At 50.2% G+C, this 26,300-nt stretch overlaps 1 protein-coding gene across 4 annotated transcripts in view; it reads right to left on the bottom strand.

Annotated features, from left to right (window-relative positions):
* TMEM63B (transmembrane protein 63B) overlaps positions 1-26,300 on the bottom strand; it is a 48,041-nt gene that overhangs the window by 11,080 nt on the left and 10,661 nt on the right. For 2 of the 4 annotated variants that reach the window (XM_051783245.1, XM_051783248.1), the window contains exons 2-6: positions 7,755-7,959; positions 7,062-7,141; positions 5,172-5,210; positions 1,532-1,622; positions 692-729 (exon numbers count right to left, since the gene is read on the bottom strand). In XM_051783245.1, the coding sequence (XP_051639205.1) occupies positions 692-729; positions 1,532-1,622; positions 5,172-5,210; positions 7,062-7,141; positions 7,755-7,937 (431 nt within the window). In that variant the 5' untranslated portion in view covers positions 7,938-7,959. Of the gene's footprint in view, positions 1-691; positions 730-1,531; positions 1,623-5,171; positions 5,211-7,061; positions 7,142-7,754; positions 7,961-26,300 lie in introns of those variants that run through there. The other 2 variants (XM_051783246.1, XM_051783247.1) reach the window with 2 other exon arrangements.

Raw genomic sequence — 26,300 nt, 5'->3', positions numbered from 1 at the left:
CTACATTCCCTCAAGTGCTGGGGAAAAGGACTGCTCCCCTCCTGATTTAAGCCCACACAGCACCCGTGGTTCTGCCTTACAGAGCTGTAACTAGGCTCCAGGGTAGGGAACCCAGCACTCAGTCTTGGACCAGCCTGGGCAGAAACCTGCCTGTGCAATGCTTACTCAGGCCCATACCCCATGGTCCTGCCCTCTGTTCCCCAGGACAGGTAGCTGGACACACACAAACCCCACCTTATCCTCTGAGGTGGGCCTTGTCTTCTCTGCTAAGATACAGGATGGCTGATGCTATCCCACAGCACTCTGAAGCCAGGAAGTGCTTAGGAGACTACTTCTGAGCATTATTATGCTGAGGGCACCTCCCTGCATTCTCCAGTCCCCTCCTCATAGCCATTCCCCAGAGGAGTGCCCCTAGCAGGAGTCCCAGGGAGAGGAGAATCTCTGCAGAGCAGTGAACAGTGTTTCTGAGATGGGACTGAGGTGGAGAAGCCCTCGGCTGGGTGCTCTTCTGCCATTCACTGTGTGACCTCATTTTGCCTTTAAGACTCCTCATCTAGTCCCATCTTTGCTTGTCCTCTTCAGAGAGGGGGCTGCAGGAAGGGCAGTGACTTCACTCAGCTGTACTGCACTGGGTGACCCAACAATCCCACAATGCCCCTCCTTCCCCACGTGGGTTCCTCAGGGCACTTACTTTATCCTGAAGATGGCTGTTAGCCAGGAGCAGAAACCCTGTGCAAAAAGAAGATAGGACAGTCTCACATCACTCTGTGTTCCCTTATCCCAGGTCCCTCCTTCAAAGGCTCTGGTGACTAGGCTGGTGTCCTTGCACCTTCACTGACTTGGCTCAAGGGGACAGACCATGAGCACACAGATGTGCAGAGCCACAGATGGGCCAAGGTGAAGGAGGTGACAGTGCTACTCCATGGAGCACAGCACAGGTTGGACTATGCCATGTGGCTGTCCCCTACCAACTGGCAGTTCAACCTCCCAGGCAACCCATATGCTCCTGGCTATCATGGGAGCTCTTCACTGCCTAGGGACACCAGAAAATTTACCATACAGGTACTTTAGCCATCATCCTGGACAAGAGAAGCTCTGCAGGGACTGGTAAGGCAGGCTGGGCCAAGGCAGTGCTCCTCAAAGGACACCTAAGGGAGCTTTACCTCCCATCCATCACACCCCTGTTATCCTACTGAACTGTGCCTCCCTTTTAGCAAGGAGGGCTGCAGTAGAGGTAGACTGCAGTGTGAGAAGAAGATGGCAAGTAAGTATTGTTTGTAATGCTGAGATTATAGGCTGGACAGGTGTCTGTTAAGTCACAGGGATGTACAGCCTATTTATTTAAGCAAACATCTAGAAGCTGCATAGTTATGTAGTCTTGAGCTGCACACCATACTCACACACTACAAGGTGTGGGACTTAAGGCCCAGGAATGGGCAAAAAGTGTTTCTTCTGAAGAGCCCTTTGTTCAGCCAAGCTGTGGGCTCCTGGCCACTCAAAGGTAAAGCGTCTGACTCTTGCTGCTACTCACGTTGTCCCTCTGGTCGAATTCCACAGAGCTGGAGACGGAGGTGAGGCGCTCGTAGCGGTCATGGTTGTCAGAATGCAGGGCGGAAGCTACGCTAAAATGACAAGTGGGAGGCGAGGGAGAAAGTTAGAAGATGTGAGGAGGCAGCCTGGCCAGGAACCAAGAGCACCCAGCAGACGAGAGGTTAAATTCAGATCAGTTTGCACCAGGTGAGATGGAGAGACAAGATCAGAGAGCAGAGGTATCGGTAAACAGAGACCCCTCCTCAGATGGCATGAGGAGACTGACAAACCCCATGGGCTTGGCCATGGATCTATTTTTTCAGCACCTTCTGAGAGGCACCCATGTTATGTGGCAGCCCCTGCAAGGAGAAGCTGGCAGAGGGTGCCACAGAGGAGAGATGAGGTCTGTTTAGCACAGGGTTTAGACAAAGGAGAGGAAGGGAGAACCAGAGGGTGCCGCAGCCCTCTGGCTCTGGCATGGCCAGAGAGGCACTGGTGGTGGCTCCTGTCCTGGAGGGCCTCACTTGCCTTCAGGAAGCAGAAGGGTGGGGAGTCTGGTGGGCTGCATCCTGCTACATCAGTCCTCCTCACCCTTAGTGCTTCAGTGCAGGAGGAAGAATGCAGCTGCCTGGAGCCAGGCTCAGCACAACCTGCTCCACAGCTTCAGCTGAGCCTCCTGCCTGGAAATCCTTTGAGTAGGAGCAGGGCAGACAGCTAGAAGTGAATGCCCACATGCTAAAGGACAGGAAGGCAAAAGGGGTGAATATCCCAGACCACTTTACTGTGGGCAGAGGCAGAGACCTAGATGAAGAACCTGCAGCGGAAGCATCCAAGACTGACAATAGCCCCCTCTACAAATGGAGGCAGAGGGAAGCTGGCAAAGGAGGCAAGAAAATGGTCCAGAGACCTAAATTAAATAGCACTCGCAAAATGACAAGAGCAGGCTGGGACCTCAGAGGTGCCAGAAGAGATATGGCTGACCTGAAGGCTAGAAACAAAGCAAAACAATCAAATGAAGACATGGTCTCCCTGTAATCAGTACAGGCTCAAGGAGGATCAGATGGACAAGAACACCAAGAAGCAGCTGCTGAGAGACAAGTGCTAGATATGAGGTAGATGATACTAAGGGAAGGAGAACAAGCAGAGACCCTTGTGAATCTGCTGAAGGAAAGAGGATGGGACGTGGCCTCCCTCAGAGCAGAGCAGTGCAGCACCTGCTGAGTCCCTAGCTGGAAGTAACAGAGAGAGGGGAAAGGAGATTAGCTGAAGGTCAGGGGACTACAGCAGTGCAGACTAGACAGCAGTGTGCAACCTTGCGACTGCGGAGCCCAACACCCTGCTCTGCTGGAGGGGCAGAGTGAGCTTCAACCCAGCTCTCAGACCTTCAGCCCTTTAAAATCAAAGGCCTTGCAGCTGGGCATATGGAGTGAGGGTGAATTGCTGCTGTGCACAGCCCTGAGGAGAGCCCAGCAAGATGACACTGTGGATGACACTGTGTGCTTTTGGCTTCTCAGTACTGAAAAGGCAAAGGGCAGAGCAGAAGCCACACTGGAGGGAACAACTGAGAGGAGTGCAATGTTATGAAATGACCAGGATAACTCAGCTCTGTGCAGGGGGATGCTGAGACAATAATCACAATGACCTGCAGTGCTGAGGATGCAGAACCTTCCCAAGGATGGAATGCTGAAGAGGGAGCTCCTGCATCTGAATGAAGACTTTTTAACATGAGTGGGTGGAAACAAGACTGCCCTAAATCACAAGATAAGGGTGGGACCCTGCACGACGTCCTGAGTTTGGTGCAGACCCTGCCCAGGGAAGGAGAAGTACAGGGTCTGAGGCATGAACAGCCTCAGGCCAAGGGACTCAGAGGCTCTGAGAGGGGAGGTCAGGCATGCCATGGAAAGAGTTTGCTGCAGTGTGAGGCTGAAGGTGGCTGCATGGATGGCAAGCCCCTCAGGGCTCTGTGATCACTTCCCTCACACACAGAGGTGCGGGTAGTTTGCTACAACCTCCCAGTGCAGACTGAGTCACCACTTAAGACTGTTGATGGCTACTGCAAGCTCTGGCAAGTGGCAGGACAAGGGTACTTGCTAGTTCTCATGAAAAGGGAACATCAGAGGAGGATGCCCTTCCCCACAAAGAGCGATGTACATTCAAGGCCTGGGAGCATCAGGTGACATATGTGTGTTCCTAACCACCTGTCACTGCACCCCAGTGACAAAACAGCTGGGATGGGAAGGTGCCATCAGCCTTGGAGGAGCACAGCCACAATGAGCCTTCCTCCCTGAGCTCCACAGGTTTTTGAAAGCTTCTGGCTACCAACACTATCCCAACTCAAGCAATAGGTTTGGGGGTGGTATGTATGGTGTGTGTGTGTCAGCAGATTGTTCCAGCAAGCTCAGATGAAGAAGAGGAGCAGGAAGAAGCAGTCCCCTGGAAAGAGACAAGCACTCATGATGATAACTGAAGTGGGCCCCCGAAAAGCCTCAATGCATGATGGCTCTGCCATCTCCCCTCACAATTTGTTAGCAGTAAAAAGTTGCCAGACACACCTGATGCAGGGTCAACCACTAAGTTAAGCACTCAAGCATGAGCGAGATGTCCCCTCTGTGCCATGTACCACAGCTACCATCAGTTCCACTTTCACAATTTCAGTTGCTCTGCTACCAAGTGCAAGGAGCACCTACAAAAATAAGAGCATTCTTATATCCTCTTAAGGCAGTAGCAGGCCCCTGCTTTGCAAGTGGTGAGGCTTTGCAAGTGAGAAGTGAGGCTGCAGCTTGCTGCCTTGGCCTCAAACACAAATCAGCGTGGCTGGAGCAACCACTGCAGGCTCTGCACTGCCAGCTGGTCACCTCCTCTGCAGCATGTACCATCCAGCCAGTAAGCAAGGCATGGATGATGCTCTTTTCTCAGGTATAAAAGCAGCAAGAAAGAGATAAAAGCAGGGAGGGACAGTCCATGGCAGGGCTTGATGGGCAATGACGGGCCAAGGTGCTGAAGGATGTTCTCAGGAAGTTTATTCTGCAGGGGAAGAGAGAAAATCAAAGGTGCTGCCTTGCTGGGCACAGGGGTAGGTGGCAAGGGACAAGGGCCAACAATTGCCCTGGTCCCAGGAGCCTCATGGGTTAAAAAGACAGAGAAGTCTTGCCAGATCCTCTCTGTGTACCCAGCTACCCTTGCAGCTGGCATGGGAACAGCCCTTGTGGCACCCTGGTACAAGAGAGACCAGGCAAAGGAGCCCCCCCTGCACCTGGGTGAGCTGAGCATGCTGTGGGCTCAGGCAGTCAGGTTTGTTTTCTTCCATCATAAGGCAGGATAGCTGGACACAGGCAGATAGAGCAGGGTGTACGATATGGCACCCTCTGCCCAGGCCAGGACTAGGAGCTCGTTGGTACTGCTGCCCTCAGGGAGCATTTAAGGGCTACTAGGGGAAAACCAGGGTGCATTCAGCTGTGGCAGTGGATGACACAAAGGGGAGGGAAAGAGAAAAGCACAAATCCACCAAGAGGCACAAATCCATGCCCAAACTCCCAGCCATTTAGATTAGTTCAGAAGCAAGACAGAAAACTGCAAGAGAAAAGGAGAGAGGTTGTGAGCAAGAAAGAGAGAAGAAATGAGACCCTGAAAAAACAACATACTATTCCCGCTCCTCTCTTTCCGTCTCCCAGCGTCGGCGCCTGGGGGCACAGAAACAGAAAGGGAGAGGTTACAACCATGGGAGTAGGTGCTGGGTTTCCTTTTGGGAGCTATGCACCCAACACGGCTCCATATCATCCTGAAGAAGAGAAACCTGCCAGTGGTCAGGCTGGAGAAGATCCTCCTTCCAGAGCCCAGCAATGCCTCCGGATCCAGAGCCCCCACTGGCCCAGGGGCAGAATGGTTTGCTGCTAGCTAAGGGGAAGCTGGCTTCACTGGGAAGGTGGCCTGGCTCCACACCATGGACATCGCAGGGAGCTCCTGAGGGGCATAGGAGAGACTGTCTGGACTGCCTGGCTGCTGTCTGAGTTCCCCATCCATGTCTCCTTCCCATCCAGGCAACCAACACACTTGCGTCCCACTCTCCCAAAATTCTCATCCTACCCCATGGATGGGCCAAGCCGCAGGGGCTTCTCCCTGGGATCCCGGTCCTGTTGATCCACAGCCCTTACCATGGTCATGCTGTCCCTCCCCCTGTGCTTATCGGCTCTCCCTCTCCAAACAGCTGGCACCCCTCTGCCTTTCTGCCTACAGCCACTGCTCCCATTCCCTTACACCCAAGGTGCTCAAGCATTGCCTCCAAGAAAATCCAGCCCTCTCTCCTCACTGGAGGCCAGAGCTGTGCAGCCCCTGTAGCTACCAGTCAGCACTTGGGTCCAGATTGCTTAACCCTGAGAAGCTGCTGCCCTCTGCCCATGTGAGGTCTTATATGGCTATCCCTTTCTCCTCATTTTCCCTGCATTGCCTCTGCAAGGCTGATTTCCCCAACCAGGCCAGGAGAGGAAGGACAGAAGAGCCACAAGGAGACAGCTACAGCTGCTTATCTAACCCTATTGAGGACCACTCATCTAAACCAGGAGAGTTCCTGGTTCAATGGCAGAAGAAAATTACTCTTACTCTTTGCACTGCTGTGCAGGGAGTGCTGAAGAGCAGCTAACTTGACCTTGTATTGTCAAAGGAACCAAAGTGGCTAGAGCTCAGCCCCATCCGAGCCTTTGGGCAAAATGAGTTCATGGAGCTGATTAAGATGAAGGAAAACCTACCACAGCCAGCCTTCAGAAGCCACACTTTGCCTCCAGCATGTCACAAAGCACCACAGACACAGCAAATCTCTCCCCTGGAGAAAGCTGGACTACATGCACAACCCCTCTAGCTCAATCAAGGAAAGTTCCTTATTTCTGCACTGGAACAAAATAATCACTGTCCTTCCTGCTGCTGATGGCAAAGACTAGAACTGCATCTCACTGTGCTGTGGAGCTGCCATCCACAATGTGCCCTGGCTTTTCCTGACAGATACTGGAGCCCACAAATGCACCAGGCGGGAAGGATCCACATCCAAACCCATTCCTCAGCACTTGGGATGCGAGCTAAACTCATGTCAGCACAGCAATACTGCACTTGGAAATGCAGCATTACCACTTTCAAGTGCTCTTAACAAGAACTGCCCGCAGCAGAGTCACAAAGACACCTTCAGAGGCTTAACAAAGCCTTCACTGTGGCAGCCCTCACCCTTCCTGTGACTTCGTGTTCCTCTATCCTCCTTCCATCTGCTCTTCTTCTGTAAGGGGCCCTGCACACTTCTGTTACTGTAGGGACATAGGTGATATGGAGCCAGTGGGGACCACTCCATGTGTTGGGAGAAGGATGCTGTAAGAAAAAAAGCCAGTAAGCAGGGAATTTTTTCCTGTTGCAGTAGCTCAGGGGATGCAACCGGTACGTTTGCCTTTCCTCCTCAGCTGCACAGGCACACACAACGGGATTTCTCTCTTCTGCCTTGTAAAAAAGAAGGGTACCACTCATACCTTATTTCCCTGCCCCTTTCCCATGCATACCTGTCAGCATCTGTCACCAGGGCCAGGCGTCCGTAGTCCCAAGCAACTTTACGCAAAATTGAAAAGACAAACAACAGTACCTGGAAGAGACCAAAAGAGAAGCTGTGAGAAAAGGCATTGTCCAACTCTGTCCTTGTCCTCTGCATGTAGAGCCACGGGAACAGGGAGGGGACAGAGTCCTCAGCTAATAGCACACTGAGACTGCAGGACAGCACAAGTTCCCCAGGACTGTTAAATCAGACTATCTGGATGGTTGTAGGAGGCAAAGGTACAGGATGCAACACACAGTAACTAAGGTAGCCTCACAGGATCAAAAGGCCCTGAGGTCTCTAGGAGTTGAAATTATGGCTACAGCATCTTTGGTCCCACAGTTTCTAAGGAGGAACAAGCAAAGCCTTTGGGTGGGTAAAGTTGCAGGAATTTGGCACCATAAGTGGGAGTTTTGGGATGCGGGACTGGCCCACTTCCTTAGGGTTGCAACACCCTTCCATGAGGCTCAGTGTGGTTGCACTGGAGTTATGCCAATAGTGGCTAAGCCCGCAGTGGCTAGGGTACACGATCAGGGCCAGAAAGTTATCCAGCAGCAAAGTCAGAGATGGTATTTGAGGCCCTCAATTCTAACCATCTGACCACAGTCATCCATTCTTGGTTAATTAAGGGAGAAGCTGCTGAAGAAACAGCAGGCAGACTTACAAGAAAGCACATAAAGTCAAGGGCTAGGACGGTGGGCACCCCGCCGAAGGGCAGTCCCTGCAGGACAGTGCTGCGGATGCGCGCACTGTAGCAATAGTCCTTGGTGCTGTTGTTGTTGTTGCATGTGGAGGCTTTGCAGGTGGCCCCTGTTGAGCCCAGGGTGGCAATGACGTAGGGAAGCATCTCTACAGCTTCATCGTCTTCCCTGAGAAAAGGAGAGAAACAGTTGGTTAGACGCACCATCCACTGCCAGCTGGATGACAATGTAGCCCTGCTGGAATTAGGGGCCAACCTTGCCCACTAGCTCAGGCTTCTCTGAGCTACAGGATTTTCCTGGGACCGGTGTCCAGGGACAAGGTCATCTGGAGAAGCCTGCTGAGTCTGGGAGCATGAGAAGAACCCAATTTCTTCAGCAGCTGTGGTCCCACCACGCACAGTCACAGAGCTCCCTTCCTTGTTTGCCCACTCTCATGCCATATAGGTGCACCTCTTTCCCCAAAGACTACTCTTCTTCCTGAGAACAGAGTGTCTCATCTCCCACTCCTCAGCAGGGAGAATATTTAGGTACAGGAAAGAACGAAAGGGTGGGGTGGTGGGAGCATGAAGTCACGTCTGAATGATGGAAACAAACTGCTATGGGACAGCTGCAGCATGATCCCACAATTTCCTTTGCCTGTCTGCATAAAGCCATTAGCTTTATTAGGCTGAATCATTCACCCTCCGCTTACTGAGGGCCTCAGCCTCAAGCTCCCAGGGTACCCATCAGAGGTTGGTCACACCCCCTGCTAGGTTTCTTTCCATCCTCTGATTTGGATGCATTTAGATGGAACCACACAGGGCAGAGAGGAGGCTTAGGCTCCACTATTTAGCTGGTCAAATATTTTATTTATTTCAGTGCCCTCCCCAAACTGTTACAAGGACATGGGGAGATCCTCCTCCTGTACAGAGCAATTCCATGGGAAACACAGAGAAGATCATGCTAGGAATGGATAAATGCAAATTGAACATCACTGAGATGGTCTCATAAAAGGACACTAATAGCAGAAACACAACCACTCTGTGGAACAGGGGAAAGAAAATCCCATCAGCTGCAAAAGGAACAGTGATAACAGGAAGATCTACTCAGGCTGCTGATCCCTAAGCCATTCCTCTTATCTAGCATGCACAAACCACCCCAAATCTTTCACTACTACTATGAACAGTGCAGAAAGGCTGGATAGCACAGTATCATTTCTGGGCAATGTTCAGGGGTTTCTTGCCCAGAAATGTCATCCTGGTGGGCTAGGCAAAAGAGCCATCACTTGCCCAAAGGATAAGAAAGCTACCACCATCACTGCCCTGTGCTGGTTTCAGCCTCTCATCCCACCAGCCCTGCCCTTCAAGCTCTGCATTGGATGGTGACATTAGCAGAGAGGGTGCAGCTCCAGCTCACGGGTATATCCTGGCAATCTCCTGCCTGGCTGCAGAGATTTATCAGCATCACAGCACAATGCTAGCTGGATAATGACCACAAAACTATTTGCTGCGGTGACCTAGAGAGCTTGGCTTCAAAGTGATCCCTCCCAGCTCAGCTGGTATGGATGCACAGCTACAAACCAGCTGAAGCACTGATGACAAAGGGCAGACTGAGGAGCAAAAGCCCATCTCTGGGTACAGGCATTGAGAGGGGGGTGGCCAAACTGGAAAAGCTACAAAGCAGCCTGTTAAGAGATAATTCACAGGTACAGAGCTGGAGCAGGGCTGCCAAGAGCAAAACAAGGGTGTAGAAAAGCAGGAGAAAAAACCCAAGCCATGATATCACAGTTGGGAAAAAAAACGGGAAGCCAGGGAGGATAATTGTCTGAATTAACTTGGAAGCTCCAGGGGAGGGATGGGAAAAAATGGTGGGATAAGACTCAAAGGAAAGTCACTCATTTTGGAGCATGAATGGTTACACTCCTCTGTAAGTACAGCCTAGATGGACTTACTGAAAAGAGAAATACCTCTCAATCCTCTTTTGGGGAATCTTGTAAACTTCCAGGCTGGAAATAGTATTTTGCAGTAATGAATTTCAGACGTTGAATAAAAGACTATAGTCCCACTACAACACCACAGCCTTCAGTTCTCCTTGCATAGTGAGAAAAGGCAAAGAAGAAAAGTATTTGCTTTTTCTAGACCTACTCACTCTAAGTGCCTTCTCCTTCCCAGGAGACAAGATGTCTTCTAGCTCTAACCACTCTCACCACATATCCTCAATATACCCTCTCTTCTGACCCTACAGAAAGGTGACCAGAACCACATATAACATCCCGGGTACAGAAACGACCTTGACTGCCTGAACAGCATCCTGATGCTCTCAGCATCTCTCCTTATGCGCTACTCCTCGTGTGGCTGAGCATGATTTACTTCTCTGATGGCATCTTTGCATACTGAGGAAAAGCATCTTTGTAACCAGCCTGCAATCCTGCTGCCCTGAGTAGCCACAGTAAATTAGAAGCCAGCCATGTTCCAGAGCAAATCATTCCTTCCAATACACCTGGTTGCATTGCTTGTCATCTTCTCACACCACTTTGCTTCACATGATGTCACTCTGGAGTTGCTTCATTTTGACAAATCTGAATGACTCCAGGGTATCAGCAGATTTTTGGGTATCTTGCTGCAGATTACCTCTTCTGAATCATTAATAGTGAAGGACCTCATCCCTCTGCTCTTGTCATACTGAAATTGCTCATTCACTCCTTGGCTTTGTTTCTTGGGACCTCAGCCAGGTTTTGATCCAGAACTCTACATCTCCTCCAGTGGACAGTTTTCTTAACAGTCTTTTGTGAGAAATTTCAGAGGTTTTCTGAACATCCAAGCAAGTTACACAAGTTTGCTGAATACTACCTATTATTTTACCACAGTATGAAAGACTTGCAATAGATCAGGGAACTATGATTTTCTTCTGCAGACACCCAACTATTTACCTCATTTCTGCATGTTTTATAGCCCCGTTTTCTGGTTGTCTTTCTTAAAAGAAACCAGGCTCATATGCTCACATTGCCCACAACCCTATCATAAACATTATTTATACAAACCATTACACGTTGAAGATAAATTTCACAAGCCTATGGGTAATTTAAGCCACATTTCACAGAGGCAGGTCCCAGAGACATATTTTTCCCTGAAGCCTGGAGGAATGGACTGGAGGTAAACCTTCCTAGCCTCTCCAGTAACCCAGCCAGAACACCCAGTAATGGGAAAGATGTGGCATATGCCCTTCCATCAGCCCAGTCAGGTGGCACAGCAGCAGTCAAGCACCATCCTTAGGTATGCAACCTCCCACCTAGCTGGTAAGCACAAGGGGCTCCCCATGGAGACTGGAAAAGCTCCCAGGAAATGTTCAGAACACTTCTGCTCTTCCAGCTCCATCAGCTGCAGTAACATCTGGCAACAGGCTAGAGGTGACCTGCCATCACATCACTTTAGGTCAGACCCCACCAGGGTTATTCTGTGACTGCAACACCAATTAGACAACCAAGAAAGATACTTTGGTAACAAACTCTGAAGTCTTGATCAACAGTGCCTACCTATCATACTTCACCAAAGGCCTTTACCAAGAGCCTTTCAGCTGAGCAGGAGACTGGCTGCTTTTCCCAGGCACAGTGCAACCCATGGGCCTGGCAATACCTCCGTCCTTGCACTTGGTTTGCACTTTGGTCTCAGATACTCACTCCAGGAGACGCTCTGCCTCCACCCTCAACCAGGCAGGGCACGCTGCAATGTGTCCTGTGCTGCAAGGTGCAGGGCTAGTCCTGGAGGCAGCTGATGTTGGGTGCAGTGTTTTAGGCAAAACACAGGCAGGGAGGAAGGGCGGCACTTGCAGCAAGCACAGTCTTGTGGTGCAGCAGCATACTTCCCAGTTACAAAAGGAAATCTCTCTGCAGCGCAGAGGAGATGGGGATTTCTCAAGCAACAGCTACTCCCCTCCCCAAATACACACCTGATTCCCTGCCTCCACCAAAGGCAGGTTTTGCAAAGCTTTCTGTTCAGATCCCACTGCCTGCTTCTAGGGAAGGTCCCTGCATGTTTCCTTACACTTCATGCTGCCACCACAGGTAAGGAAGCCCCTGTGACAACACAAACAGTGCTGCACTGGGACATGGTTAAAGGTGCCTTTCCTGGTCCCTCCTTCCCCTCAAAGGCTGTAGAGGTCAGGGCAAGCTTGGATCAGCTTGGGCTGAGATGCTAACATCAGCATGAGCTCCTAAGCATTCAGAGCCACGGCACAGGGAGCTGGTGGGAAGCTGCTGTGAGGCTTCTGCAGTGGGAACCAGCTCAAGGTGTCCAAGCCCTTTCCTGACCATAAGTGCAGCTTCTCACCACAGCAGATATTGGAGCCAAAGAGGCAGCAATAGCAGGACATCAAACTAAGTCCCATGTGAGCCTAAGTCTTCCCTTCCTGCACTCTGAACATTTAATGCTGACTTCCTCAAAACAGCATGAACAGCAAAGACAAATTTGCCAAAAGGCATTTTCAGCTCTTATTCAGCAATATTGGACTCCATCCCCTTCTCATCCCTAGAGAAGCCTGCTCCCTGCCCTGCACCATAGCCTCTACATCCCCAACAGGACCAGCATGTCCTCACTGTCCCATGTTTTTACCCACACTTGTCAGGAGCAGAGGCATCCTGCTTCCTAGGTGAAGTACCTAGAGCACATCCCACCAGGTGCTGCAGCTCCAGCTCCTGCCTGCTAAGCCCTGTGCAAACAAAGCCCTGGGAACCACTGCTCTCGAGGGCTTGGTGGCCTCAGCAGGGCAGGGCAGGGCAGGGCAGGGCCTCTGCTCCTCGCCTTTGTCCTTGGCTTGCAGGTCAGCACATATCACTGGGTTTTCCTCTTGGATGAGCACCCATCCAAGCAGCCAAGCAAGCCTCCACACTCCCATCCATCCACTGCAAAGAGAAAGAGGGAAGAAGGCAGAGTGAGGCTGGGAAGACCAGGATTACATGCCTTGGTCCTTTACTGCTGTGACTCAGCCTGCAGAGTGGGTATCAGGATGCTTACGGAGTCATCCCGCAGTCTGGGCAGAAGGTGACACGCAGCAGAGGTCTGAGGGGCTCTTGCAGGGCAGGAGATCAGCCTGTTGAGGAGGCTGCCTCACTTAACTCTGCTGTGTCACAGTGTAGCCGGGGCACACATAAAAACAGCACTGCAGGGCCCCCTGAACGGAGATTTCCAACTCTCCTCACCAGCTCACCCTGGAGTCTCTGCCTCTCGCACTCAGCACTCCAGTCCTCTGCCAAATCCCTGGCACCAGGGGGAAAGAAGAAAAAGAAAGCACATCTCTTGATGCAGAAGCTGGGCAGCCAGCTCACTGGCAGACAGATGCACTGACATGGGCAGGTGTCTATCTGTGTTCTTCCAGCCACACGACTGATGTCAGCCAGACGTGAGGAGGTGACCCGAGAGACACTTGCAGGAAAATATAAATCAATAAAGCATATGCCTGAGCTTGCAGCCGGAATGATGTAAGCACAAAAGCTACGTTCCTGTGTTTTCTCACCAGTAAATGTTAATAATTCCATCTGTAATTAGAAAAGCGAGATTGTGCTCTGGTAGAGACCCATTTCTTTATCAGAATGTGACAGTCTCACAGCAGGCTGGAGGTGCAGAGAGGGGCAACCAGATACCAGCAGGTCTGAGGTTACAATACCAGAGATTTCCAGATTTAAAAAAAGCAACTCAAAATTGCTAAATCTCTGGGGCATGGCATTCAGGGACGTAAGGTGTGTTTTGGTTCTCAATCCCAGAGGGTGCTGCAGGCATGGCCAGTACCTTGCAGACATGCTCCTCTAGGGTCCTCTTGGTCTCCCAAGCACCATAGGTAACCCCTACTGTGACCCAGGGGACCTGAGCCCAGAGGATGCGGCACCCTGAGCCCCTACCCGCCAAGGCAGCACAGACCTGTCTGCACTGGGCACTTGGGGACCCTCATGTAGCAGCTGACACCCAAGGTTGATGGAGCCTTTTCAACCCCCAAAAAGCCACCTCAGTTACCTGCCCCTCGATGGCAGAACTCTGTACAAACTGCTTGCAGCCACAAACAGACCATAGGAAGACTGACTCTTCACAAGCAAGCAGGGAATGGCCTCTGGAGAGATGGGGAGAAGGGGGCTTGCAAATTAGCTGAAAGCCTTTCTAAGAGTACAGCAGTTTAAAAAAGAGGAAAATAGCACTCTTGCTGCAGACACAGCAGTGGGAAAACTGTTCTGTGCCATGCTTCAGACCTGGCATGGGGCTTCCAAGCAGCTGAGGGCTGGAGAAGTGCTGATGTGATGGGTGCAGCAAGGAGGAACACCATCTGCAGGCCAAGGGAAGAAGCAAATGTGCTACCGGTGCATTTCCAACAAGCCTGGGCAAAGCACTGACAAGCATACAATAAGGATCAGTCCTGTGTGACCGGGAAGGAAGAGGGCCCGCCAAAGTCTTATGTCTCTCTGCTTCCTTTCCATCTCCTCCAGTCAACATGCAAAGCTCCCTGCATACTTTACTGTCTGTATGAGCTAGCCAACCAGACACTAGGCCTCCAAAGCTTTGATCTGGCAGGCTTGGCTTCTTCAAAGCAAAAATTAAGTGCACCCTTGCCCTGGGTACAAAGTCCTTCCATCTGGCTTTGCACCAGGTCTCAAATATCTACAAGCAAAGAGCATTACACCTTTCTTTTGTGCATATCAGCTCCCAGCCCTGGTGTTGGCAGGCACTGTCACTATCACGGCCAGCCGGCCCCGCGCTGCTCGGAGCACCGCCTCACGGCAGTCCTGCACTGCTGGTCGTGTACATCCCGCAGCTTGGGAACCCCTGGTCCTGCTCCCAGCACAACTGCAAGCACTGCAGACCACACAAGTGACTCTGCTGGGATGGTCCCTGGCAGGGATGCTAGTAGACTGTAATAGCAGGGAGCATTTGGATCCATGAGAAATCTGGGCTTTAGTTTCTCCTAAATTCAGAGACCTCCACAGAAAACTTCAAGAGTAAAACAGGACCAAAGCATGGCTTCCCTACCTGAAAGGAGGAAGAGAACTTCTCTTTACATTTCATCCTGAACCTGATAAGAGGGTGATCCTGGAGGGACACATACTTTGGAGACTCTTGCTTACTTCCTGGGGCTCAGTACAGGGATGTTCCTTTGTTTGAAGAACTCCCCTCCCTGGGAAAAACCAATCCACAAGCTGGGGAATCCAAGCATCAGGTAAATCTTCAAGTTTCAGGTGAAACCAAGCCATTTTATTTCCACAACTTCATCTTGACAGTCCTCCTTTGACCAGGCCATGTAACACTTCTTATCCCTTGGAAGTTTATTTTCTCATTCATGCTTTTCATTAAGAAGAACTTTTGAACGCTAAGTTTTATAAAGGTCAGGGAATCATTGATTTCACAACTCTGTCCCTTTTAAAATCACTCAGGATAATCAATCACAAAGCCTTGCCTTTGAACATCAGCAAAACCCTTCATGCTGCCTTCACCCACTGGAGACTGTCTACCTTGCCAAGTGATACGGATTTAGCTCCAAATAGCTACTTTTTTTATGCCTGTTTTTTACAGGAACTCCCTCCAATCTGCTGGTAGTGCTTTCAAGTCGTATGGTGCCCTGAACATAATGTACCATGCCAAGAAGGGCTGTACCATGGCATGAACACTGTGGTTCATACTCTTCTCATCTCAGCTGGCTAATTTGTCCTCAGCCTAAGGGCAATTTGGTGTTTTGCTCCCACATTGCACACTGCTGCCCTCCTGCCTCAATTTTCAAATCCCTTTGGACTGGGTGCTCCTGGGCAAGGGGTCTCTGCCCCTGTCTGGCCATCAGGGAAGGGCTGATGGCGTCCCCTTCCCCTCCAGGGAGGTTTGGTGGAACAGCGGCACCCACACAACACCATGCTGCAGCTCTGCTGCAGGGAAGGCAGCCCAACTGTCTCCACCAGGCTGCAAGGAACCAACACAGCCATGGCATTTCTGCACCATGAAGGAGAGGTTCCTGGTCCCATGTTGTCTGCCTACCACTAGGGAGTCTTGATGCCACATGGACATCCCCAGTGATGTCCCACAGGGACTTATCCATGTGTCCCATCCTAGTTCATGGTAAGGACTCATCTCTTCCTCTGCCATCAAGAGAAAAACCCAAACCTATCAAACAGTTCTCCACATCAATCAGCTCTCTGCCTGCATGGCAGAGTCACAGTCACTGTGATTTACATTGAATTTTGAGTGTTAGATTTCATGAGTCACCAAATCAAACACTTTAGTTCCAAATATATCTACCTGTCACTTTCCCTTCAAGCTCCTGGGCTGCAAATCTTTCAGAAAGAAACCAAGATTGTCTGCCAGCTTGTACTTTATAAAGAAATACTGCTTACTGTTTGGCTTCCCTTGTTTCCTGTAGGTATATGCTGACAGTGATCCAGCAAATGCAATAAATAATTTGAGCGGTAAGACTGACGTGCTGGACTTCATGTTGTATATTCTGCAGAGCAGTGGATATATGGCGACCAAGTCACATGGTTGGGAGTAAGCCCCAGAAAACAGGGCTTCCTCACTTATCACCCAACACCCCAGCAGCAGCAACTCCACCAACTCCCAATGGACTTTTAGCAAACTCAAGGATGGAGACTTCACCATCTCTCTACACCAGTGGTTTTCAGCTTCTAGTTTATGGATTCCAGTAGCACAAGGGCTGTTCCTCAGAGGTTGCCTTCTTAGTTGTCTCCTGCATGTCTATTATTATCACTTACACTACCTGCACATGGTTTGCACTTTCCCTACAAAATATCTGCGGGCCTGCCCCAGGCTGGCTCTCTCATACTTCACATTTTAGGTGAGAGTGAGTATTTATACCGGATCTTTACTGCACAAATATCACTTTGGCTTTCAAGCACTGTTAAGGAGAGGCTGTTCAGGTGCATGACACCTGGCTTGGCTGAAACATGAACCAATCTCCCTGGTGATCTTATTTACTCTGAATTTTTTCATGCCTCCTCCATTTCTCAAGTGAACAAATGCCATCTTGTCCCTTTTGCACAGGCACATATTTTTAGCAGGAGCTCTGCACCTCTTATTCCTTTTCCTTTTGTTTATCAATAAGCTACCTCATCTTAAGGCTTCTTGTTTATCTCTGATTGTAATCTTATTGTGCATAGGGGAGTATTAACATACTTGTCTTCCCTTAGGCCTTATATCTGTCCCCTACCAGTCACAGACTGGGTATTCTCATCTGCACCCAGCTTTTCCTCTTGACTGAAACATATGTGTGTGTCTCTCATAAAACCAGGTTTTTAGCTAGTCTCTCAAGGTCACATTGACTGTTTTCTCCTCCTCACTTCTACATGACAGAAGTCTTTACCTCCTTGCAGCACAACATTCAAAACCAGAAGAATTTTGTTCACTTGGCAAAATTACAATCACTTACCTATGCAGTATGATCATCACTTCCCACCAAGGAAATCGTTTGGTGATGCAAGTCACCGAGCAGTGGCAAGGAGCATCTCTCAGGGTAGTCCAAGTCACCTCTCAGGGCTCCATAGCTGGTTCCCCCCCAGGAGTAGCAATGCATCAGCCCTGGAAGCATCCCTACTCCTCACTCTGCAGCATGCAAACTGCTTGAGCATTCTGCGGTTATTGGGGGTAAGCTTCTTTCTTGCCTAGTCCTTCTGGCCCAAGCACCGGCAACACCACACGGGATTAGGGCATTACCTCTCTTGGATGCTACTTCAGAAAAGCTTCATCTCTTCTTTTAGCAAGTGCTCCGTATGGACATGCAAAAATTGAAACCCTGCATCAATTCAGGAACAGTGGCAAAAAGTGGGTGCATGTGCTTAAAAGTAGCATCTCTGGAGACGGTGTTTAGTGGCACACACAAAAACCCTCCTACGCATCAGGTGAGGAAGCTTGGCACTAGCAAGGAAGGGCCCACCAGGCTGGCTCTCTCATCCAGCAGCAACATCCAGGATGCAAACCAGGAAGCCTAGAGGGAAACCCCTTCCCTTTTGGGCACTGAGGGACAAGCTGCCAGGGTGTTGCCAGGGTGCTACCAGGGTGCTGCACCCTTCCTATAACAAATAAAGGCTGACTCTTTTCCAAGGTCCTTAAGCAGATTGCAGCCTCAAGTGTTTGCAATTTGCAGGCTGGAGATGTTCTCACCTTTTCTCACCATCCTTATAGCATTCCTAAGGTAGTGCTTGCATTGCAACCCCGATCTACAAAGGACCCACAGCACAGCCAAGCACCAAAGGTCAAGGTAATCACAGCCCTGCGGCAAGCAGAATTGAGCTCCCTTTACAACATCATGCTGAGTTGTAAAGAGATTTGGCAGCCACAGCAGGAGGAGGAAAGTCTTCAATTGTTCCTCAAGAACAGCAGACATCAGCAAAGCATGCTCACAGCGAGAGGTCTGGATACAGCCAGCAAACCAGGACAGTTATGGGAGAACATCTAGGAATTTGCTTTCTGCATCTGCTGGGGAAATCACAACAGCAGTCAGAGCTCCAGCAACAACAGTACAGCCCAACCCATGGCACAGCACCAGGGCAGTACATACAAGGTTGGCACGGCACCCAGTACAACAAAGTGCAGCACGGCAACCTTGGCCACAAGCATGTCCAAACTAGGACACTGTGACACTGGAAAAACCTTGAGGCTCTACAGCACAGAGTTCCCCTAATGCACTTTGTTCCAGCACCTACTGAATGCCATTAAGAGACAGATGTTGCTGGAGACCAATGTTGAGCTCCTGCTGGGTCCTGAATAAATAACAAAGGTCACAGGAGAGTGAGATGGAGGTTAAACAGTCCTTGCCCTGAAGCCCCATGCTGCAGAGAGATCTGCTGGACTTCACTGCCACATCAAGGCCCAGAGATGTCCCAGTTCTTCTTCTGCAGGATATTTGCTCTGATGCTGCCAGAGAGATCTAATCTAGAGACATCTGCTCAATAACTTTTGCCTGCTGGGAAAAATGAGAGTTGAACATCTACCTCTGAGTTTTCAGGGCAGCTCTGCCTGCTTCTGACTGACGGGGCTGGGGTCCGCAGGCAGGAGGCACTGGCACACACCAGGTTGGGGATGCCAGGCTCTCAGCCAGCCACTAGCACTTGAGAGATGCTGACCGAGCTCTTCTTTTCAATGGTTTCTCTCCACTCCATGGGGCTTGGCAAGAGGAGCTGGGCCTGGCTTGGGAACACAGGGAACAAAGCGCCGGTTTGACGCTGGGCACAGAGACGATGGCATTCAGCAGAGACCAGGAACACTGAAGTGGTACTTCAAGGCAAGCAGGCCGGCTCCCAGACCCACAGATAAAGGTGTGCGAGATAAAGTGGCTGCTTGGGCTTGGAGGAGGACACTGAATTTTTGGCAAGACACGGCAGTGTGAGCCTCAAGTCATCCAGACTCTATCTCAACATTAGGACAAACAAAGAAAGAGTACTTTAACTGGATGAAGCTGCTCTGAGTCACTGTTTATCCATGGAGCACAGCTCTACAAGAGCAAACATCAAGCCTATGAGAGTCTACTGAAGACCTACAGTTAGTAACCTGGGTTCCTCTTGCCTGCAGCCCCAGCTCAAACCAGGATGCTCATGTCTACTAAGACCACCAAAATTCTAACTTGATATGAAGCAGATGGCTGGGAGGTCACCTTGGAGCACACCAAACACTGTGTACCAAGGGCTTCCGGAGGTGAGGCCATGAATGGCCCTCCAGACCAGACACACCAGCATCACACAGAAGACCAGATAGATAGCCACCTGACGGCCCCCTCAGGCATGCCTGCCAGGTGGCTACAGCATTTCCTGGGCTCTGCTGCTCCAGGCTGTTGTGCTGAAAGGAAAACAGAAGCAGGTGCTTTCTATGGGCTTGAGTCTAGAGAACACTCAGGAGCAGCTAAACATCGTGGCCTGGAGCTACTGTAAAGCAGCCTGCACATCTGAAGGCTGCTTTCCATGGAAAGCACTGCCCTAAACAGAGTGCAAATCAGTGGGGAACAGCCTGCTGGGAGCCATAGCAGCAGCCCTGAGAGGGACATGCTCAGAAAAGCTGTGCTATTCCCATCCTGCCACTTCTGCTGCCAGGCTAAACCTTCAGCCTCAATCCTCATGTATCAGTGAGAGCCAAGACCCATCCCTTATTCTGGCCATGTTTCCTGAGACCACCTTTCCTTCCTAAAGCCCTCTCTGTGCTTCCAGATGTCTTCTAATGCTGAAAGAAAACAGCGTGGTGGGTTCAGGTTCCCCAAGCCTGATGGCAATCTCTTCTCTGACCTCGCGTGAAGCCTTGAAGGTCACCTTGTACAACCCTGAACCTTCTCCGGGTACCAGCAGACAGCAAAACATAGGCAGGATGCACTGAAGCATGCCATAGATTTCTACCAAGGAACCACATTCCTGGCTGTTCATCTTCTACGGAAGGGAAATCTGCCTGTATGGACTGATTTGAAGTGCAGTACCACAGAGATAGGCAGGAGGGGCAGTACATCCAAAAAAAAAAGGAGCCAGCAGACCCCAAAGGCAATCAGGGTACCTTGAAACAACAAAACTGATTTTTGGTGCTTCACATGAGTGAACATGCTGCTCCATACCTCATTTGATGATCAAGACAACATAGCACATGTATAGCATAAAAAGACAAGCCACCCAAAGCTGTGGCTGAGGCCTCTGATACAACACAACAGAACAACAAGCAGTTCCTCCAGAATTTTCCTTATAGGCATGAAGTTTGCCTGGCCTTCCCAAACACACCACAGGAGCAAGAGCATAAAAACAATTAGTAGATTATGGCAGTCTGAGATAAATTACTAATTAATATCCCAGATGAGGTTAACACTTCTCCCAGTATTTCTCCCAGTGCAAATCTATCTTTGGCAGCTTTTTAAGATATTCCTTGAAGAATCTTCATATAAAAGAAATGACCCCTGCTCAGGAAAGCTCCTAAGTACATACTTTTATTGGAACACCTTCACTGAACCCATTGCAACATAAGTACATGGCTAAATTAAAGTGTTTACCCAAAAAGGGACAGACTTGAGCACTGTGCTCTACTTCAAGCACCAGCTCTTTTTCAAGACTGTTCTCTGAACTCTGGCTATGTGCACCAGTTACCAACCCAGCCCCAGCTGAGTGTCTCAGGGTAGGGGCAGCAAAGACCAAGTATCTTAATCAAAACTTTTCTTTGATGATGAGAAATAGGTTCCTGCCATACACATCACAGCAACTGGTTAAATAAATGATCCTAGACCAGAAAGCTTTCTTCCCTTCCTGGGGAAATGATTTTGGTAGGCTGGAAAGGCACACCATTCCTCCCAGTTCTGCTTCCAAATTTCATTATTTCTTCTTCTTGCTGCTCCTCCAAAAATACTTCTCCTTTCTCATGAAGGGGATGGAAGATTCCTTGCTTCTGCCTCCACTCTCCTCAAGCTAAACCCTGTACACCTGTAACTTTTCCAAGCACACCTCTACAGCCTCTGTTTCCACAGCTGATGTCTGTGTGCTCAGCATCTTTCTAGCCATATTTTGCCCAAACATCTAAAGCATAGATACGGTTGGAGCCAGAGGGACAATGGTACTGTGGTCTCCTTGCTCTGCAGCACAACCTCTTTGCATTCTGAGCCCGAGAGGCCAAAGGGTTCTCTTTCAGTCACATCGTGGCCAAATATCTAAAACCCAGCACCCTGTCATCCTATCTCATCCTCTTGCTTCCCATTTCCTTCCAGCACAGCTGCTTCCCATGGTGCCCAAACTGTCCACAGAGAGAGGAGAAAGCTAGCTTTTTTTTTAATTTTCAAATAAACATAGTAGTTTGACAAGTGTCAACTGTTACATGGTGAACTTCAGTTTTCCCATTTATATCAACAAACATTAAAACATCACACTTGTCTCATTTTTTACAGAGAAGGACACACCTGAATCTTGTTGCCAGACTTGCAACTGATCATCAGCATCAGGGCTTGCCTGGCTCTTGGGAAACAAATACAATCAACAAAGCCTTTGTGTCTCCATTTTTGTTACAGGGTATTTTGAAAAGGTCTCCTGCACTAAAGCACTCAAGTTCCCTCAGAGTTACCCAAGCAGCTGTATGATCCAGAGTCTCCTGCACTTCTAATGAAGCAGGGAATCTACAGATACCAAAGGCAGAGGCAAACTCCATTAATGTATTATGGAGGAGAGACTTCCTAACATTCACTTTTCAGATCAGGGCACGGAAAGATGTTCTACGCACTACAGATGAGGCAGAAGTCTCTCACATGGCATTTTGCTTTTTATCAATGGATAAAGTGCAGTGATACTGCCTCATTTCACATGCCAGTCAGGCTATTCCTGGGATGCCTTTTGCCTGGCTCTTCCAACATGTCCCAGTCAGCTCAGAAGAGGCAGATCAATACTTCACAAGAAAGCCCTAGGCAGATTTAGGTGTACATGGCTTAAAACACAACCCAGATAATGCAGACAACACCGCTTACTTAAGCAGCAGGCTCCACTCCTCAAACTGGGGAGCTTTTAGATTCAGTCTGCCCTGAATCTAAAAGCCACCACCATCACCCTCCGAGAGCTCCCTGGAAAGCCCAGCTGTTCTTTTCCCCAGTCACCCTCCTGTTTAATAGGGGGGAAGGCTGCAAAGTCAGCTGTCCTTTGCCTAAAATCACCCAGGCATACCAACTCACAGCTGCTCCTTGAAACACAGCCTCCTGCAGTGGGTACATCCTGCCTGCACCCTACATTGCTGGGGCTTTGAACATACCTCCCAGACCAGCATCCAGAGGGGAAGGCACGTGGCTGCCCCCAGAACAAACCTGACAGCCACACTTAGTCCTCCAGGGCCTGAAAGTGGAAAGTACAGGTATGCAGGAGAGCAGCACCTCTTCAAACCTCTCCTCCCGGGCAGCCAGCACCACTGCTGCTGCCCTGCCCACCTGTTTATGCCCAAGGCTTGCCACAGCAATCCTGCTACAGCCCTGTGAGTGAGGAGGCTGGAATTTCACAACTGGCACCCTGCCCTCTGCTTACGCCACTTGACTGGCATCCCAGTTAAAGACTCCGAGAATCCCTACATACGGAAATCAGGTCTCCATTGAAGCAGTGGTGCCAGCCACCAGGCATGGCTGCTGAGTCTGGTGGCAGGGACACACGTCCTGTCAGAGTCAGTGACGAGAGCTCTGAGATCAGCTCTGCCACATGCAGCTCTGCTGGGCTCCACCTCATGCACATACACAGGGCGTGTGTGTGTGACTCATTTACTGCAGCTCATCAGAAATCCACAGCCCCAGCAGTGTTTTAGGGTCAGCACTTGCTCTCCAAGTGGCACAGGCATAGGGATGTGTGTGTGTGACTTGACAGCAATGGAAGAGAGATCCTTTGCTTGGTGCCCTCCACCCAGCAGCCTGGTGGGCACTGGAAAGCATCCCAGGGCAGTTACCTGCTCATCTTGAGAGAGTCACACAGATGCTGGCTATTACACCTTCTCCCAAGTCAGGGACCATCTCAACAGGAGGAAGATGACATCTATCAAGCCCCAAGTTTTACCCCAGTGCTTGCCAGTGGCAGTACATTTGTCACTACATGAAACACCTGCAGACCCTCAGGGATAACTGTAGCCCAATACAGCCATGTGCTGTATTCCTTCCTCCTGAATCCTACCTGCTTTCTAGACTCTTCCAATACCCCATCCACACATCATAGATTCATAGAATCATTAATGTTGGAAAACACCTGTAAGGTCATCAGGTCCACCCATTAACCCAGCACTGCTGTGTTCACCATTAAACCTGGTGCCACATTCACACGTTTTTTGAATACTTCTAGGGACAGTGATTTCACCTATGGGCAGCTTGTTCCAATGTCTGGCCACTCTTTTAACAAAGAAATTCTTCCTAATATCTAACCTAAACCTCCTCTGGTACAACTTAAAGACAATTCCTCTTGTCCTATCACTTGTTACTTGGGAGAAGAGACTGACCCCTACCTGGCTACAAACTTCTTTCAGGAAGGTTCAGGTGTCTTGAGCCTCTGTTTCTCCAGTCTAAACACCATCAGCTCCCTCAGCCACTCTGCAAAAGATCCGTGCTCTGGACCCTTCACCAGTTCCATTGCCCTTCTCTAGACATGCTCCAACACCTCAACATCCTTGTAGTGAGAGGCCCAGCAGGGCTGGTAGGGGTGGGAAGCTGTGGACGGTTTCCCAGGGCCAGGGAAACAAAGCTGGAGCTCAGGAAGCATCCCCTCAGCCATACGCACAGCAGTCCCTTGATGAGGGGTCACCAGTGCCCCTGCATGCCTCAGCTGAGTTCACAGCTTCCAGGCACAGTCCTTCTAAGCCTGTGCTCACCAGCAGAGAAAACTCCTTCCAATATAGCATCAGCTGCCTATTTATAACATGCTGTTTACCAACACCAAGCACTCTCTCCTTGGAAGCGGAGGATGAGATGACTCAATGGAGCATGAGCAAGGGAACTTTCTTCTGTCATAGGAAGATGATGGGACCATGGGAGGGTCACTAAGGGCTGGGTGCTGCAGCATGGCTGATTACCTGTAGCTCTCTCACCAATGCAAGGAAACTCAAGGGCACACTTAACCTTTTTTAACATTAGATTCTTAAGCTCTGGGACTATCTTCCTGTGAAAGGATGAGATCAGATCCAGCACAAATGACTGTGCCAACATCCCCTTGCTGCCTGCTCTGTGCTTGGGAAGCACCAAGTGCCAGCAGGTGTTGGAAATATCAATTCAACATGAAGTCTCTGAAAACCTCTTGACAGCTCCTGTGCCCCTCTTCCAGCAGCTCAAAGCACTGCTGGTTGCTAAAGTGCTTTGACAGAGCTTCTTCAGGCAATACGCATCTCCAGGGGAACCATGACCCTACCAGCCAGCTGTCTTCTGGCAGGTGGGTGGGAAGGCAGCCCCCACTGCTTACCCTCACCCACCTCAGCTCTGGATGGTCACTCTGTCATTCCATTTGCTCAGTGCCCCTCGGAAGAGTTAGATTAGCAGGGCTGTATAAAGCAAGGACACCTAACCACTGAGGCATTAGTGATGCCAGCCTTCAGCAGTTGGCAGAGATGAGCACTACAAAGTTTGCTATGTGTCTCAAAGTGGGGTAGGGGGAGGAGAGGGATTACAACTCCAGCTCCCCAAGGCACTGTCTCATGTTTGGGATACTGTCCAAGAATACACTCCTGAGCAACAGCAGGCAAGAAACAAGTGCCTCCTAGGGCTCCTTAAATTTTGCAGACTTTCTCCCGTGTCCAAGCTATACCCCTTCCTGGGTGGCTAGGAAGAGACCCCACCAGATGTTATTGAACTGCACAACCATATGGTGGCAGATCAGTCTTGAAGTCCTTCCAGGTGAAACAAACGGTACCAATCCTGGCTCCTCCCAGAGCCATCACCGCATTTTCCATTTTTCCCTCACGGCTGCATCCAGACATCTCCTGATGCCAGGAAAATTTTTAGTGTCTCACATTTTCCCCTCCATCTTTAAGAAAGTTATTGCCTTCCTGTCCTCAAATAGCCAACACCTCTTCCATCCTACCAAACTGGTAATGGACCTCCTGGCTCCATTCCCCTCTGTCATTTCCCAGATCTATCTCCTATGCCATTGCACTTACCAGCCCCAAATGGGCTGACTAGGATGCACATTTACATTAAGGGGCTGGATCAATTTCTGAGTTTTTAACCTTTCCTAACGGACAAGGGAGGGTTGGTGTCAGGGACTTTACCAGAAAGCCTCAGCTGAGCTCTGGTGCATGTTCAGCCAAGGCCTGGAGTCCAGAGGCATGCCTGGAGCACACCACCTCAGCTGCAGGAGCACGGGGCATTGTCACACATAGGGCCCAGGAACTGCTGGTCAATTGCATAACAAGTTTTGGCTATAAGCCATTCACTCAGCTTGCCCTCATATGCCATCATCCCTTCAGCATGGCTCCTCCTCACCAACAAGCCATGGGCTCAGTGGGGGTACAGGTTTCTGTACTCCATCCACTGCCAGAGGTGAAGGCACCAGCAGCATTGCCCATGCCTAGGATAATGCTTTGCTCTTATTCATCCTCCTGGGTCACCTCACTACCTGCTGCTGGGTCCCCACTCTCTGCCAGCTTCCCACACATCCATGTGGCAGCTCCCGGCCATCCCCACCCATGCCCCAGCCCACTCACTCCTCCCAGCACCGATTCACCCACCCCCAGCACTGAGTCACTCCCCACTGCTCATGACCACGCATTCAGCCTGCCTCTGGCATCCCCACCACCCCGAGACAGAGGGTGAGGTGTCAGCACTCTGCTTTAGAGAGCAGCAGTGAAGCAGAGTGGATCCATGACACAGGAGAACCTGGCTGTGTTCTGCATCCCACACAGCTGCATGACTGTGGGCATGCTGGTCCATGCCCCTGTCCATCAGAACCACACACAACCTCTCCCAGGGAGATCACGTACTTATTTTCCAGGCATTGGAAAGACACTCCACTTTCCAGATGAGATATACTAGCAGCACACAAGTATTTCTTGCTGCTTGCACCCCTACCTACAGTCAGCCGAAATCTCTGTTGAGTTTCGAGGAGT

This window comes from Manacus candei, unplaced genomic scaffold (assembly GCF_025592945.1).
Source record: "Manacus candei isolate 608988 ecotype Guabito, Panama unplaced genomic scaffold, ASM2559294v1 h1tg000017l, whole genome shotgun sequence".
Lineage (NCBI taxonomy): Eukaryota > Metazoa > Chordata > Aves > Passeriformes > Pipridae > Manacus > Manacus candei.
Note: the sequence above shows the minus strand (reverse complement) of the source record. Positions and strands in the feature narration are given on the sequence as shown.